This window comes from Eucalyptus grandis, chromosome 10, assembly GCF_016545825.1.
Source record: "Eucalyptus grandis isolate ANBG69807.140 chromosome 10, ASM1654582v1, whole genome shotgun sequence".
Lineage (NCBI taxonomy): Eukaryota > Viridiplantae > Streptophyta > Magnoliopsida > Myrtales > Myrtaceae > Eucalyptus > Eucalyptus grandis.
In genome coordinates, this window is record NC_052621.1 from 37,891,092 (window position 1) to 37,908,768 (window position 17,677).

The following is a 17,677-nucleotide window of genomic DNA, read 5'->3' on the forward strand; positions in this document are numbered from 1 at the left end:
GGTCCCACTCCCCTAGCTAGCAGACATTCTTACTTGCATCCGAAAGTCTCAAAGGATGCATTTATAGGGCGCATCGAATTTATGTGAGTGCGGCCCTTTGATTTTATGTGTTTTAGATGAGATTGAACAAAATTAGAGTCAGGAACATATGTATTGCGTGTGCACATAAGCTAAGCCTTTTTGAATGAATCATAAATCCATTTTTTTAATTCATATTTGATGAGTTAAGTTATTAAGTAAGTTAATTATACTGAGTAAATGGGTTTAAAATGGCAAAATTGAAAATAATATATGTATTAAATGGGTTCATAATTTACTTATTCACAATTCATCTCTATAACTCACTCGCTCATTTCAAGTTCTCATCTTAACTTGGGTATGAATTTTTTTAAATTAACTTAAATATAGAATTTTTTTAGCAATATGGTCAAGTATGGATTATATTGCCTGGAAATATGTTAAAAGAGGTCAAATAAATCAATTTGGGTTGAAGCATTTTTTATTTGACCCACCTGTTTGATAGGTCCAATATTAACCAATTACCTCTAACTACATGATGGGTCATAGGTCTATCACATGGAGTCCAACATAGACATTGTGTTAATGATTTTTGGGATTATGTTTAAGTAATCAATATAGCAACCGAAGATAGGTCATGAAAGCAAGGTAATCACTCAACTACACGGGATAAGGGTAAAATTATGATATGATGTCCGGAGTCAAATGCGTAAGAGATCTCTATTCACCAGACATTACTAAAAGTAAAATTATGCCCCACCCGCAAATTCAATTACATGAGCAAAGTTTCTCAATTGAATGACTACTTTAGCCAAAAGGCCATAACGTAGTCAAAGTTTCCAAATCCAAGATTCAAATATTCCGAAACAATTAAAATTTTTACCTACCTTTTTTCTTTCCCTTTCACTAATATTAAATCACTGCAGATATACATGTCCTGCTTAATGTAATAGTTTTAGGGCTTTGCAAGTAGCATGATAGCCATTGCTTATTGTGAGAATAATAACTTATAGTGAACTACAAATTCTTCAAGGGGTGGACCCCATAATGATTTTAAATTATTTATTTATTCATGGTCAAAATATGTTGTTAATTTCTCAATGGATTAAGGGAATTTCTCATAGTTTGAATGTCTTACTTGATTTATCTACATTAGTACTAGTAAGCACTTGAATTTAGTTTCACATCCCAAGAAGACAATAATAATCTTGCGAATTATCTACAAGCAATTAATATCCTTTTGATTTTCGATTAAGATGCTTATAGATTTCCATATTAAAAAATGTGATACGGCATTAGACTCATCGATTATTATTTAAGTTTTACAGAAAAAAACATTCTTCACTGAGCATCTTTTACAGAAATTTCATGTGCTTGGCAATATAGCTCATGCAATGCGGCTCTCAAAATGTTGTTTTTATTTAACGAGAAGGACCTAATGTTTTTTCGAATATGTTAATTTTATTGAAAAGATTTGGTGAGTCACTCGATGGTAAATTTATGTAGGAGTATGTTAATTTGAGGCATTGACCAAAAAAGGACAAATAAACTGTAAAATATAAGCAAGGTAGATATCTCGAAAAATTGTAAAAAATAAATAAATTAGTATGTTTATAAATGTACTAATAAGTAATTAACGAGTTTTCCAAAAATCAGGCTGTCGATAACTTTTTTTTACGATCACATTTTAATACTTATCAATTCTTTCGGACGTAAACATGTAAGAAATGAGTTTTTATTTTAAAGATTAAACCGTACAATAGTTCACATGCATGACCTAGGAAGACTACTTTTTCACAGTTACATCTCTGGGTGATTTGACTGATGTTCTCATGACAGGGCCCAAGAAGGCAAAAGACATAATCATGCGCAAGTGATGGGATTAGCAGGCCAACCAAGCCAGCATGGGAGCAAACTTTTTTGAAACTGTGGCACCCACGTTCTGAATGGATCTCACTCCCACACGGCCCATACAAAATTGCAAAGGAGAATCCGTGCTAAAACGTTTGCAGAGCTATTGACTCCATTAGGAAATCACATGATTAGGTCCCACTCCCCTAGCTAGCAAACGTTCTTACTTGCATCTGAAAGTCTCAAACGGTGCATTTATAGGGCGCATCCAATTTATGTGAGCGCATTCTATCAAAATACTTTTGATTTTATGTGTCTTAGATGAAATTGAACCAAATTAGAGTCAAGAACATATGTATTGTGCGTGCACCTAAGCTAAACCTGTTAAAATGAGTCATAAACCCATTTTTTAATCCATATTTGATGAGTTAAGTTATTATGTAAGTTAATTATATTTAGGAAATGGGTTTAGAATGACAAAATTGAAAAAAATGTAGATGTTAAAAGGGTTTACAATTTATTTATTCCCAACCCATCTCTATAACTCACTCGCTCATTCCACGTTCCCATCTTAACTTGGGTATGAATTTTCTTAAATTGACTTAAATATAGAAATATTTTAGCAATATGGTCAAGTATGGATTATATTTCCTTCAAATATGTTAAAAGATGTAAAATAAATCAATTTGGGTTGAAGCATTTTTGGTTCGACCCACCTATTCGATAGATCCAATATAAACCAATTACCTCTAACTGCACGATGGGTCATAGGTCTATCACATGGAGTCCGAAATAGAGATTGTGTTAATGATTTTTGGGATTATGTTTAAGTAATCAATATAGCAACCGTAGATAGATCATGAAAGCATGGTAATCACTCAACTGCACGGGATAAGGGTAAAATTATGATATGATGTCCGGAGTCAAATGCCTAAGAGATCTCTGTTCACTGGACATTACTAAAAGTAAAATTATGCCCCACCCGCAAATTTAATTATACGAGCAATGTTTCTTAATTGAATGACTACTTTAGCCAAAAGGCCATAACGTATTCAAAGTTACCAAATCCAAGGTGCAAATATTCCGAAACAATAAAAATTTTACCTAGCCTTTTTCTTTCCCTTTCACTAATATCAAATAGCCTGCTTAATGTAATAGTTTTAGGGCTTTGCAAGTAGCATAATAGCCATTGCTTACCGTGAGAATAATAACTTATAGTGAGCTGTCAATTCTTAAAGGAGTGGACCCCATAATAATTTTAAGTTATTTATTTTTTTATGGTCAAAATGTGTTGTTAATCTCTCAATGGATTAAGGGAATTTCTCATAGTTTGAATGTCTTACTTGATTTATCTACATTAGTACTAGTAAGCACTTGAGTTTCGCATCCTAAGAAGACAATAATAATCTTGCGAATTATCTACAAGCAATTAATATCCTTTTGATTTTCGATTAAGATACTTATAGATTTCCATATTAAAAAAATGTGATACGGCATTAGACTCATCAATTATTATTTAAGTCTTACAGAGAAAAAAAAAACATTCTTCACTGAGAATCTTTTACAGAAATTTCATGTGCTTGGCAATATAGCTCATGCAATGCGGCTCTCAAAATGTTGTTTTTATTTAACGAGAAGAACCTAATGTTTTTTCGAATATACAGCTATATAGATAATATTTGAATTTTGGCGACAAAATCATCAATAAGTATCTTTTCGCTGAGAGAAGCTAGAGGAAAAAAAAGTAAACCCTAACTCTCCGGCGTCATATAGCACAAGTGATAACCTACCTGCTTACAAAAATGCAGGTGCACCTTATGCAAGCATAAAAAAGAGGGAATGCTGTCCTCAAGAGCGTCGGAATTCACTAATTTCTTATATAATTCACAACAATAAATAGATTTATCAATTTATGACATGTGATTAAGGAATGGTTGGTAACCCCAGTGACTTTCTGGTGATGTACACTTTTCTCTGGAGCTTGTAAGGGAGTAAACCCTACCGGCCACCGTCCTCAAAAAGAAGAACTTGAAAAATCTGTCCTCTCAGATTTTCTTTAGTTGACAACTCAATTAGTGGCGTAGAGTCGTTTATTTCATGAAAAACAAATGAATTAGAAAACATTTTTCAAAGTATGATCACTTCAATCACTTACAGAATGAATGAATAAAAAACATTTTCATCGTTTACAAAATTGTTCGGACATGAATAATTATGAATAATGAAAAAATTCTTCATTAGTTAATCATTTCAATCATTTCAAGCAATCATTGTTTTGGAAATTTTTTTCTAAATTATTAATTTCCTACGAAACAAATAGAGTGCGATAAATAGTCTAAACTTAAGTAAGATTGACCTGTTTTGAAGAAGTTTTGATTGGACATACATTGTAACCGATCATTTTTTGAAAAATATATTTGAAGTTATTTGTTTTCTGTAAAACAAACATAGTACGACAAATAGTCTAAATTTAAGTAAGATTGACTAGTAGTGAAGAAATTTGATTGGACATGCATTTAAAACGATAATTTTTAGAAAATGCTTTCTTAGTTATTCATTTTCCGCAAAATTAATGGAGTACATTAAATAGTCTAAACTTAAGTAAGATTGACCGGTAGCAAAGAAGTTTGACTGGACATGTATGTGTAAAATGAATTTATCACGATTTATAATCAATCATTATGAAACGCGATGATTCTATATCTAAAAACCCAATGATTATGAAATGTCCTTATAAAAGGTATTGAAAAGACACCCAGTAGAGACGGAACATCGTGCGTAAAATGGGACCCTTGTCAAATCTAGGGTTTCATTCCTTCCTTTCTTCCTCCATTTCTTTTTCCCTTTACTCTTTTCTTCTTTAATGGTAGTGTCTATGTAACTAAGATGCTGCATGCTCCCAACAATACCTACTGAGTGACAAAACAAATGATTGACTTCACATCCATGTCCTCATGCATATGGCCAGGAACCACCGACAGAAGATGCCAACGCAAAACATCAGTAGAATCACGAAAGTTTGTGATGAAAATGATTGAGGGGAAGTTTTTTCTTAGCCAATTAGGTGACTGTGTGGTCCATAAATCCCACTTTAATCGCTGAGGAGTAGTAGATAGATATGGTTCTAGATTCATCGGCTATCTGTCGACCTCATCAGCCTTGAGCTCTGTTGTTTTGGACCTTCTAGCGCTTGGAGAAGATGGATATATAATTGTTCCCGTCTATAAGAGAGTTTTTTCTTGATGCAACGGGCTAGAAATATTGTATTCTAAGGTTGATAAGATTATACATTGTTTGCTTGATGCAAATTAAGTATTCGAGAAGTGATTGGGGAAGTAAAGGATTTTGGCTTTATTTATATACATGTTCATGTCACGCTGTATCATTTAGTATTCCTTTCTTATGTACCATCCATGTCTGTGTATATACACATATACACGTGATGCATGGCACGAAAAATATATTAATATTAAATAGGCGTTTGGCTTTCAATGCATTTGTTAGAATGTCCAAATTACTTATCAAAAGGAGACTACATATGTGCAAAAGGCATTACAATAGAGTATTTGAGTGATGTGGGATTGTATTTAGTGAATATTTAAATATGTGAGATTGCGAAGAGGGATAAGGTTTTCAACACATATATGCAATAAACGAATTTTTATAATTTTTTTTTTAACTTGATAGCATTTGTAGATGCGTAAATAATATTTTATACTAGAAGTATAATACATGTAATCCTGTGTATGCTTGTTTTAGAAAGAAATTGTTCAGATGACAATGGGGATCACATATTTCAATTAGTAAAGGTAATGCCAACTGGTTGAGATACCGCACTTAGTCAAGAGCATCATTAGAACCAGAAGTGCCTGAACCATCATTATGGACTTGTAAATATTTTATAGCTAGACAAAAGGTTAAAATAATACACTGAAAAGTGACTATCCAACAGCTACTAAAAAAATTAAATCGTAGCACAAAAAAGAAGCTATATGATAAGATCCATTCGGTTAAATAATTTGTTAGGAAAACATTTGGGCCTAAACAAAATCCGAGTATCTGTGATCAATTAAATCGGCATGTACCACCCATATGTTTTTGGATAATTACCAAAAAAATTATAATTTATAGTATCCGTGCCAATGTAGTTCTAAACCTTTTCATTTGGTCAATTTAGTGTTAAACTTTTTGACGATTTACTAATGTGGTCCACCCAACCAATTTTAATAAAAACCCATTGACTTAAAAATGCTGGTGTCCTATGTGGCACCATGTGGCACCATTGGTGTCGACTTGAATAATTTTTGTAAAATCTATAGAATCAGATTTTTAAAATATTTTAATTGTTTTTTTTTTGGGTAAAGGTAAAGAATATATTAGCTTTGGACAAAAAACAAAAGCCGGCTCCAAAGACTTACACTCTAGGAAGACCGAAGAGTGGAAGGGAGCCGTGACAAAAGCCAAAGGCAAGCAGACCAAAAGGTGAAGAACCACAGTTACAACACAAAAGAAGCACACCACCTGACCTCCGCCAATCATTCGAAAACGAAGAAACGGAGCGATGATGAAGCTGGATCAGAAGGAGGGAAGAAACGGGGAGACTAACGCCCGAGACGATCCGTAAAGATGGAGGGGTCAAGATCCCAGCTTCTTTGGAGACGCCTATTTCTCGGAGTGTCCTGAACACTAGTGAAAGTAGTCGCTTTATCTTTGACTATCTTCATAAGGTGGTTCTTCAAAGCAGGGACAGACAGTGCTTCCCCTTGGAAAATAATATCATTCATTTTCTTCCAAATCAAATAACAAAGGCCACCGAAAGAGAACCTCGCAATCCGATGGTAGAACTCCTTACCGGAGAGCAACCTGATCGCCCAAGCAAGGTTGTCCATCCATGGCCTCGATTTCCAAGGTAGATTGCATCTCGTCGCCCAAAAATAAGCAAGCGTGGCCGAGATACCACAGCTGAAGAACAAGTGATCAATAGAGTCCGGAGTAGCATTACAGTATGCGCAAGTACCCGAAACGATTCTACCAGTATGGATTAGGAATTCCTGGGTGGGTAATCTGTTCTTGGTAATCAACCACAAGTTAAATTGATTTCTAGGGACAATATCAGAGTTCCAAATAAAAGAGTCCCAAGAAACTCTTTCCTTCTTTGTTCTAGTGAAATCCCATGCAGAGGCAACAGAAAAGGATCCGGATGAGTGATGATTCCAGGTGAAACAATCCGGTGCATCAGTCTGATCCGGGAGAGAGAAGCCACAGCTCTCAAGTGAGCTCTTAAATGCATGACCGAGGGGGGAGAATAGATCTGCAACAACAGCATGCTTAAGGAGACCCGACAATTCAATGATGGATGTCGGAAATAAAAGATCAAGGGGACCATCAGCGAGCCATTGATCATGCCATAAAGAAACCGAAAGTCCATTACCAATCTTCCAAGCGAAGCAAGACCTAAACTCTGTTCTTAATTGCAATATTTTTTTCCAGTCCCAAGAACACGTAGAAGGTGTTGAGGCGATCCAAAAGTTGTCCTTTTTTAAGAAATTAGAGTGGATCCATCGACACCACAGCGATTCTTTGTCGGTGAAAAGGATCCATATGTACTTAAGCATGGCCGCTTTATTGCAGTCTTTCAAATTCCTTATGCCAAGCCCACCTTCATTTTTTGGGAGGCATATATCTTCCCACGCAACCTTAGCCCCACCTTTACCAAGTGCGGATCCTTTCCATAAGAATTGTCTCAAGATTGTTTCAATACTAATCAGAACCGACGCTGGTAAGGTAAAAACACTCGACCAATATGATTGAATGGAATGGAGGACTGACCTGATGAGCTGCAGTCTTCCAGCATATGATAGAAATCTTAGAGTCCAAGATTGAGCCCTAGCAGTGATCCGATCAATTAGAGCAATACAATGAACTTTTCTAAGTCTTGAAGAGATGATGGGAACCCCGAGGTATCGCACAAGCAAGGTACCTTCTTGGAATCCAAAGGCCATTTGAATATAATTGCGAATAGCCAAAGATCCTCCCGACATAAAGATTTCGCTCTTGTTTCTATTCGGGATTAAGCCACTCCATGAAGAGAACATATCAAGGCCCTTTTTCATTAAGGTGATGGACGCCCAATTAGCCCGGCGAAAAGGAAAACGTCATCCGCGAAAAAAAGGTGGGTCAGCCGAGTTGCCTTGCACCTCCAATAGGGATTGAATTCGTTAAGAGAAGTCTGAGAGACTAGAATTCCAGAGAATACCTCCATCACAAGCGTGAACATATAAGGGGACATAGGATCTCCCTGTCGTAGTCCTCTCCCACCAGCAAAGAATCCATGAAGCTCTCCATTGATTGAAATGGAATATCTGGGAGTCCGAACACAAGCCATAATCAACTGAACAAACATATCAGGGAAGCCAAATGCCATGAGTGTTGATTGAAGAAAATCCCAGTCGATAGTATCATAAGCCTTTTGGAAGTCCACTTTTATCGCACATTTGGGGAGGTACGGTTCCAAATGAAACCCGGCAAATAATTCTTGAGCCAAAAGAATGTTATCTCTAATCCTCCTCCCTTTGACGAAGGCGTTTTGAGAGTAGTCAACTAAGTTCCCAAGGACAGCAGCTAGGCGATTGGCTAATATCTTTGTAATGATTTTATAAATGGTGTTGCAACATGCAATAGGGCGAAAATCCGAGACATCACAAGCATTAGGGACTTTTGGCACTAAGGTAAGGATGGTATTATTCACCTCTCTAAGCAGACAGCCTGATGTGAAGAATTCCTGCACTGCCTCTGTTACGAGCGGGCCAACAGTATCCCAGCATCTCTTGAAGAATTCGGCAGTGAATCCATCAGGACCTGGCGCTTTCCCCTTCGCTAGGGAGAAGACTGTTTCTCGAATTTCAGGGACTTGCACTGGTTTGGAAAGGTCACCGGCCTGGTCCACCGACAGGGGATTGCGAATGAACTTCCTTATCTCCTGTAAGGAAGGCTTGGACAATCCAGAGTGAGGAGAAAGCAAATCAGCAAAAAACGTAACAAAGACTTGGGGAACCGCCTCAGGGTCATCGATAAAAGCACCCGAGGAGTCCTTCACCGTAAGGATCCTGTTTGTAAGTTGTCTTCTCTTGATAGAATGATGAAAGAACTTTGTATTTTGGTCCCCTTCCTTGAGCCAACGGATTCTCGATTTTTGCCTATAGAAGGATTCTTCATCTCTACACAAGTTAACAAAATTCTTGCGGCAAATCTGCTCCGTTTTGGCGAGGTCAGAATCATTAGGGTTGAGATGTAGATCAAGCTGAGCTGAGCGAAGAGCTTCCCTTGCTTCGTCTGTTCTTACTGAAATGTTTGAATATGTATCTCTATTTAAGAGTTTAAGCCGGCTTTTCAGATTTTTGAGTTTAGACACAAGCCTAAACATAGCAAATCCTTGAACTGGAATGTCCCATGCTTGCTGCACAATGAGGAAGAAGTCAGGGTGCTGAGCCCAGAAGTCAAAATACTTGAAAGGCCTCCTCCTACGAATCGGGTCAATGACTCTGTCTACCATTGGGGAGTGGTCGAAGATACCCGGGTTTAGGAACGAGGCCTCGGAGAAGGAGAATTCCATATTCCAAGTGGTATTAACCAAGACACGATCTATTTTGCGCATTTTCCTACTTGCACCCGCAGAGGTGGACCAGGTAAACCTAAGGCCAATGTACCTGAGGTCGTCCAACTCAGTTTGAGCTAGGCAATTCGCAAACTCGTCAAAGTATGGAATCCAAGTATCAGAACTACCAAAGCGGTCAGATGGATTTTTTATAGCGTTAAAATCTCCTGCAACCAACCAGGCCGTGTCTTGCATAAGGGCATTTGTCCGAATAAGATCTTCCCAGAGTGGGCGACGGCGAATAAACGAATGTTCACCATATATAATAAAACACAACACGTTTTTGTAGACGAGATAATCCTCACACGGCCATGCACAGCTTGAGCAGTAACCGAGATGGGATCATAGTTTATATAATTTGGGTTCCAACCAACCCATATTCTTCCACGATGGGAGTGATCATAATTAGCGATCCATTTCCAGCCATTCAGCAAAGAGGAGGATAGGGAATGAAAAGTATCCTCAGGGACTTTGGTCTCAATGAGCCCAATCAAGCATAGATTATGAGAATTGACAAGCTTCCGTACTTCAGCCCGAGTAACGGAATTCATAAGGCCTCTAACGTTCCAGGCAGCTATATACATATTTACAGAAGAAAGGGGGGAGAGGGTTACCTCTTTCTGGAGCCCTTATTCCTACCCACCGTCGGAGGAGGATCCGTAGTAGGAGGAGGGTCCGGGCATAGCAGCAGCAGCTTGTCCTGCATTGTCACAGCTGGGGTAGTAGAGCGAGGTCCTTTCGAAGGGAGGGAGTCTACAGAAAGCAGGTCTTCATCTTCTATCTCTTCCTGGAAGGTGGGATTGACAATCTCATCTGAATAATGAGGTGCTGACAAATGGGAAGTAGATGCTTTCCCTTTAACCGATATAGAGGGGTCCTGGCCAGCTTGAAAGGGAGCTGCACCCGCACCAGCACACTTACGCGATGCTGGTACAACTCTTACTCTCCTTAAAACAAAGTCTTTTAGCTTCATTGATCGGCCTCCTTCACCAAGTGGAGCTGAATTGGAGGAGGCAGCCTTTTTTGTGAAAGGCTTTTTCTTCCTTTTGACTTGTTTCCACTCAGAATCACCCGGGGGAAGGATGGTAGATGGATCGTCCGTCATCCTCGGAACCAGTCTTTCTTCATCAACAACGCCTTCAGGAGGCCTATCTGTGAGCAGAGGATCAACTGCATCTGTTTCTATAGTCTTGGGTATTCCGGCCGAGATCCCCCCTCCCTGAGGGCTTCCAGGAATAGTCCTTATAGCAACCAGAGGGTTGATATGCGTCTCTGTAGTTCGAAGGTTCATGTGGTGGGAACTCGATTGGCCCTGAGGCCGAGTCCCAGTATGATCAGACACATTCTGAACACCAACAGTTGCTTCAGCAGCTGGAGAAGATTCAACAGCAACAGGTCCAGCCTTAGTCACATTACATTTATGACCAAATATTCCACACACTGCACATGCCGTTGGTTTCCATTCATATTCCACATCGATCATACAGGATTGGCCTTCATAAACCAGCTCAATACACTCACAATGAGGTTGGTTGGCTGTGATCTCTACACATACTCTAGCATAGGTAAGCATGTGCATCTGTTCAGTTCTAGAGTCGACATACAATGGTTTCCCGACACCACTAACAACTTTGCTTATTGATTGTGCGGACCCGAGGAAAGCGAAAGGGAGATTTATGAGTCTAACCCATACAGGCACAGTGAGGAGAGCATCTTTCCTCAATTCCAAGTCCGGTCTCCATTGTTAAAGAACTAAGCGAATGTTGGAGACAGTAATGGGGCCTCCTTCCAGCACCTTCATTCGAAATTCCCTATCTGGGATATGAAAGAAAAACAAGCCCTTTCCATTAGCCATAACTCTCACCAAGTTGGTACCCCAAACCTTTTTAAACGCTGCTTCAGTAACTAGGAATGGTATCCTCTTGCCTATGTAGTATCCCACTAAACACTCCTGCAATATTGGATCTGCAGCTAGGATGTCATCCTTTGTCATTTCAACAACCGGTCGATTACCAGCGCGGGATGGAGGGAAATAATCAAGGTCATATCCCTTTAAGGCTACTTTAGCTACAGCCACATTCGCCCAAGAGCGAAGATTGGAGCTCCTTGAGAAAGCTCGCTGGGGGCGTTTGGAGGACGATCTTCCTCCACTCCTGCCTCTACGTCCATCAAAGCGGAGAGAGCGAGCGCGACCCGAATGCTTCTCCAGCACAACAGGAACTTGGTTTTCACCACCAATGTTCTCAATCGCAATATCCATTGACAGAGATTGATCGTCTCTTCCGGTACGCATCCCAGCAGGAGGAAGGACAGAAGACGACTTGTCAGTTGCAGTCGGGGAACTTGTATTCGAGGGCGTGCGCCCCTTCCCGTTCAAAATAGGCCCATGAACCGAAGAATGGCCCTGGTGTTAGGTACGAGGAACAGAAGCACTAGGGCCTTCATCTACACCATAGGCCTTGGCCGAAGGCGAGGCCATCGCAGCAACAACAGGGGCGAGCAGAAATAGAAACAGGAAAAGAACCCTAACCAATCTCGTCCATAGCCGGCCTAGAAGAGAAACGAACCTTGGGATTTCGTTGGAGGGCTTGGAGGGGGGCCAAGGCACCTGTCGCTGCCCAAAACCTCGCTTGGGCCTCCACCTGAGAGCGCGATCAGCACGGCGACTGCTACGACGGTCAGAATCGGAGCCGGAGCGCTCGTCGGTGGCTCCACGGGGCTCGCCGACGCCGCTGGGGAGGGGGGACGTTCGTCACTCAGCTCTGGTGTCGAGGGCTCCTTGAGAGCGCGATCAACCTCGGCGGCCGCGACGGAGGCTAGACGGAGCCGGCTGCAGTGGGAGAGGTCTCGCCGCCGAAGGTGCCTCGGCGGAGCGACGAACCTGGTCTCGGGTCTCGCCGGCCCCGCTAGGGCGAGGGTTTCGACGGATGCTCTGCTACTCAAGACGAGAGAAGAAACTCCAAATCTTGACCGCGACGGAGGTTAGATACGGAACCGGTGGCAGCGGGAAAGGTCTCGCCGCCGGAGGTGCCACGGCGGAGCGACGAATCTGGACTTGGGGCTCGCCGGCGCCACTGGGCGAGGGGTCCGACGGACGCTCTGCTTCTCCAGCCGAGAGAGAAAAGAACTCTCTTACTCCTGTACACTAAAAAAAAAAATATATTTTAATTGTTGCTGATTAGGGCTTGAATAATTTTTGGTGAGTGCCGGCCTCCCCTGGGGTCAACGAGGGCAAGGTCACTTAGATCAGGCAAGGGTAGTCCTCACCCAACTCTTGTTGGCTATCATTTGAGATTGGCCACTAGTGAACAAGAAAAGAAAAATGGTAAAAAGTATAAAATAATTGTCTATATCAGTGTTACTCACGTCACAAGGGACGGCCAATACCGACTGAACCACCACATTAGTATTTTCTGATCAAAATTGGCTAGAGTGACTACATTTTTATGTTGTAATTAATCTGCTCATGAAGTTATCAAAAGATAGGGTCTAGCTATACCCATCTATTTTCTTATAAATCACTTAAAAGATCATGAGATATAGCGACAAGTCGATAGTGGGCTTCTCCCCAAATCACTTTCATCCTCTACGTTGTAAAAGTGATTTCATGTCGCCAAAGTTGAACAGAAACTTCAGTATGTAATGGTCATAATTCAAGATAAAAAAACGAGGTACGTGGAATGCACCACGTGCTGCTACGACTGGCTGCTAGTCCCACACGTGGTGCGACACCTAACTTCAACTCAACTCCATCCAACTTGTTCTCGTTCCTCCATTCCAACGGAGATCAACACGCACAGGCATAAGACTCTCCCCCAAAAACAAACGGAGTCAAAGAAAGCACAAACGTTGACCATGACTCGACTCTCCCGCGGGCTCTTCATTTTCCAAAGTGCTGAAAAAACTAAAACCCTAGAATGGGGAAGGAGGAAGACCGTGCACCGAGGACAAGGTCTCGTTGACCGAGTGATTGTCGTCATTCAATGAGAGAGAGAAAGAGAGAGAGAGAGAGAGGAGAGAGAGAGAACGGGTATTTGTATTACCAATTTGATTCAGCGTAGACCGCGCGCGATAATACATGCAATCCCCGGTTCAGCAGTGGGAAACGGTACGGAATTTACACGGTAGGGGAGCCACAAAAAATGAGGGAAGAAGACAACGCAAAGGTTTTGTCTCCTGTGGCGACTCTGATTAAACCGAGAACATGGTTGCTGCTTTACAGCTTTGACGTCAACATGTACTTGCGCCAGATGAAACTTATCGTCTCTATATATGGCCACTTGGAATTAACCTTAAAGGCATCATTAATGAGGAGCAACCCCCGTTGGGACGTAAGGGTTCCAATCATGAGGGCTTCTCATTGCTCTTTTGCTCGCTCTCTCTCTAATCTCCTCCTCCTCCTCCTCCTCCTTTTAGCCATTGCTGCTCAAGTTCGAGCAAGACCTCTACTTGCAGGTAGCCCTTCCGACTTTGTCCATTTCACTACAACATTATCTTTCCACTCGCCACAGTTCGAGTTTGATGTTTTTGGACGATGCTCTCATTTTAGTTGGAGTTTTTTCATGTCTATTACATGAGTAGTTCATTCATGACAGTCTAGCTAATGATCTGGTCATTTCAATTGGTATTAGCATAAGATTTTTTGCTGCATGCAGTTTTTCACAAAAATAAATAAATTACCTTTCATATATGAATGGCGAGAAAGAAGATTGAAAGCTGTCTCGGCTGCTAATAAACCGCTTTTGATTTCCAAGGATATCTTGTATTTCACTGGAAAAGCTGAAACTGGTAACTGAAGAATTATATTGCGTGTGAACTGCAGAGAGGTTGATGATGACAACTGAAGACTATGGAAGGTCATTGAGGCCACTGCCTCTGCGACATACGGCATCACCACCTCCATCTCCCCAACCAGACACCCCACCGACACCAGGCGGTGTTGAGGCGTCATCAAAATCACCACCTCCAGCTCCAAAAGTAGCACCACCGATCCACCCATTCTCATGCTTAAACTCTCCTCCTTCGGACGACGACTTGATCATATCAATGGTTACTGATTTTGACTTTGAGGCACCATCAAAGTCACCACCGCCACCTCCAAAAGTTTCACCTCCACCGAAGCAAGTGAAGGATGATCTTGAGGCGCCGTCAAGCCAAGCACCTCCATCTCCCCAACCAGACACCCCACCGCTACCACCGACAGACGATGTTGAGGCGCCGTCAAGCGAGGCGCCTCCACCTCCCCAACCAGACACCCCACCGGGACCATTGACAGACGATGTTGAGGCGCCGTCAAAATCACCACCTCCACCCCCAAAAGTAGCACCACCGATCAACCCATTCTCATGCTTAAACTCTCCTCCTTCGGACGACGACTTGATCATATCAATGGTTACTGATTTTGACTTTGAGGCACCATCAAAATCACCACCTCCACCTCCAAAATTTTCACCTCCATCAAAGCACGTGAAGGATGATCTTGAGGCGCCATCAAGACCACCACCTCCAGCTCCCACAGTAGCACCCCCGCAGAAACCACCCAGGACCGAAGATTTTGAGGCGCCATCAAGATCACCACCTCCAGCTCCAAAAGTAGCGCCCCCAAGGAAACCAGGGATCAACGATTTTGAGGCGCCATCAAAATCACCACCTCCACCCCCAAAAGTATCACCCCCAACCCACAATATTAACAATTCCGAGAGGACATACAAATCACCGCCGCCAACTCAGAATTCATCACCTTCGACCCACCAGTTAACCAAAGAATTTGGCGGGCTTATTATGATTATATCTGAAAGATCCCCGCCCTCTGCTGAGTCTTATTATTCGGCTTATTAATTCCCTTCACAGTCCTTAGTTAGGACCTGCCTTTAATTTTGGGCGTGTTGATTAGTTGATTCTGTAGCTGCTGAACTTTTTTTGCATCGAGTGTGGTGTGAGTATGAAGTGTTTTCACGGTACACTATTGTAAAATAGCAGCTAGTCAGTGTACTTTGCAATCAGATGGAAGTTCAGCTGGATCAGCTCATATCTGTGTGAAGCTCCAAATTATAGTTAGTTGGGCACATATCTCAGAGTTGACTGAGATACCAAGAGTATTTATCCAGCTAAGCTGCGTGGCTCATGCCATTATTTTATGTGTTTTCAGGTAACTGGGATTAATAAAAGAAAAACATGCTTCATGGATTAAGAATAAGTTCTCGCTTTCTCGGTTATACCAAGAAAATCCGCACCATCTTGTAGATATTGACTTGCTCGCGGTTTGGACTTTTAAGTACCTGATTGGACTTGGAGTTGAGGAACTCTCATTGAATATTGCCAATTAACTAAATTCGTATTTTGACACACAATCACGTGTTTGCGTCTTGATCTCGATGTTCTACTTGGCGTATATACATACTGTTCATCCCATTAACGAATCTCCAACCAAATGTTTGTCTGTATCTTGTCCAAGTAGAACCACTTTTTGAGCTATGGATCGAGCAAGACTTGAAAGGTTCATGCTATTTTCCCAATAAATAATTTCTCACCATAAGCAAAAGCAATGAAAGTGCGCAAAGAAAGAGGTAACTTTATTCCACGGAAGGATTCAGAGTGATTGAACTTTCATCTTTTGGCCTGCGCTCGCCGACAAAGGAGGCGCAAAATATGAAAAGGATGATTTTTTTCTTTGCCGTCTTTGCATTTTAGTAAGTTTTACCGTCAAAGAAGTATATTTAGATCTATAAATTATTTGTATTTTTCCATGTTTGCAGTAATTTGTCAAAGTCAAAAGTAGTGCATCGGTCAAGAGTTAGATAGCAATTTTTCACGTGCAAAAGTAAGAAGTCTACAATACAAAATACGTTTTTCACTTAGGTAGTAACTTTATAAGTTTTGAAAGTAATTTCTCTGCGAGGTGAAAATTAACGGTAACTTTACAACTTGAGTAAATGCTAATATATATAAACTCATTTCTTCATTGATACACTTAAAAGAATGTCTCTTTTTATTGCGCTACACCAGTTGAAGAGATAATAAAGAAAATCGGACATTTTAGAATTTTTCTTTTCCAGCAGTTCATATAAGCATATTTTAAATTCAATAACCTTTTTCTTAAAAAGGGAAAGGTCCGATTTTTTTTTTTTATTATCATTTTTCTTTCTTTCAATTGGTTTATTATTCCTAAGTATAATTACAATAAGCTAGCATCATTTTCATAAGTAAAAGTAATCTCACGTAATTACAAATCTATGCTCTCTCATCTTCACTTAAATTAGTAAAAAAGTAATGTCATGTACGTCAATGACTTTTTCTAATGTAAAGTTGAGTTTATAGCGTCTCAATGAAAAAGGGGCGAGGAAAATTAGTGAGGCACGCAGTGCTATTGCCCCGTGTTAGAACTTCTTAATTGTGCAATTATAAACTATGGGACTATCTTCTTTACCAAAAAAAAAAAAAAAAAACTATGGGACTATTTTTGTTCACAATGTCAAAATGAAAAATTTTGATTTTGGAATTGATGCAAGCAATAACTAAAAGAAGTGAGAGGCTAGCAATGCAATCACGCGGTACGATGATTGTTTATACTTATATAGATATCGAACTTTGACTCCCTTAATTTCAAAATATGCACGCAATCTGCTCCTTTTTACATATGTTGATAATTCTACTCAAAGGTTAATCAATGGGCATGACCCCTGACATTACTATAAGCAAGAGACTCTACAAGATTAGCCATATCCAAAATTAAGTGCATGGCCACTTATATATGGAACTAAATTATCTATAGTCCAAAATTGGCTGAGATTGTATACGTCAATCACATATTATAAATATGAAAAAATTATAATAAACATATAGGCTGACCATCGTGGCTCTTGTGGTCATTATGAGCAAAAGATAAGTGATTCAAGCATGGAATCCATAATATAAGAATTGACTGTATAACTACTTATGCTCGCTAACTTATAATCTATGATTGATTAATTTTGTATACGCTAATGGATCTAATGCTTCAGAAATACACAAATACTAAAATTAGCAAACATAAATTTATTTTAGCCCCGTAGAAAACTAGCTAGTACACGTGATTGCATGGGCACGTGGGAAAACCCGAGGAAAGCCCCACGGCTTCTCAGAATTGGCCGTTGATTCGGCCTGGCCGTGCCTGGT

At 40.4% G+C, this 17,677-nt stretch overlaps 1 protein-coding gene across 1 annotated transcript; it reads left to right on the plus strand.

Moving 5' to 3' along the window:
• Positions 1–13,841: 13,841 nt before the first annotated feature.
• LOC104423241 (vegetative cell wall protein gp1-like) lies at positions 13,842–15,551 on the plus strand. The gene is made up of 2 exons (XM_010035744.3): positions 13,842–13,978; positions 14,346–15,551. Exons 1-2 carry the CDS (start codon positions 13,870–13,872, stop codon positions 15,359–15,361), a joined length of 1,125 nt encoding a protein of 374 aa, XP_010034046.2. The 5' UTR covers positions 13,842–13,869; the 3' UTR covers positions 15,362–15,551.
• The last annotated feature ends 2,126 nt before the right edge of the window (positions 15,552–17,677 follow it).

Bases quoted from the DNA above. Each gene is read 5' to 3' on its own strand.
- LOC104423241 (XM_010035744.3), top strand. From the start codon at position 13,870: ATGAGGGCTTCTCATTGCTCTTTTGCTCGCTCTCTCTCTAATCTCCTC. The intron at 13,979-14,345 runs GTAGCCCTTCCG...TGTGAACTGCAG, and splicing joins AGCAAGACCTCTACTTGCAG to AGAGGTTGATGATGACAACT.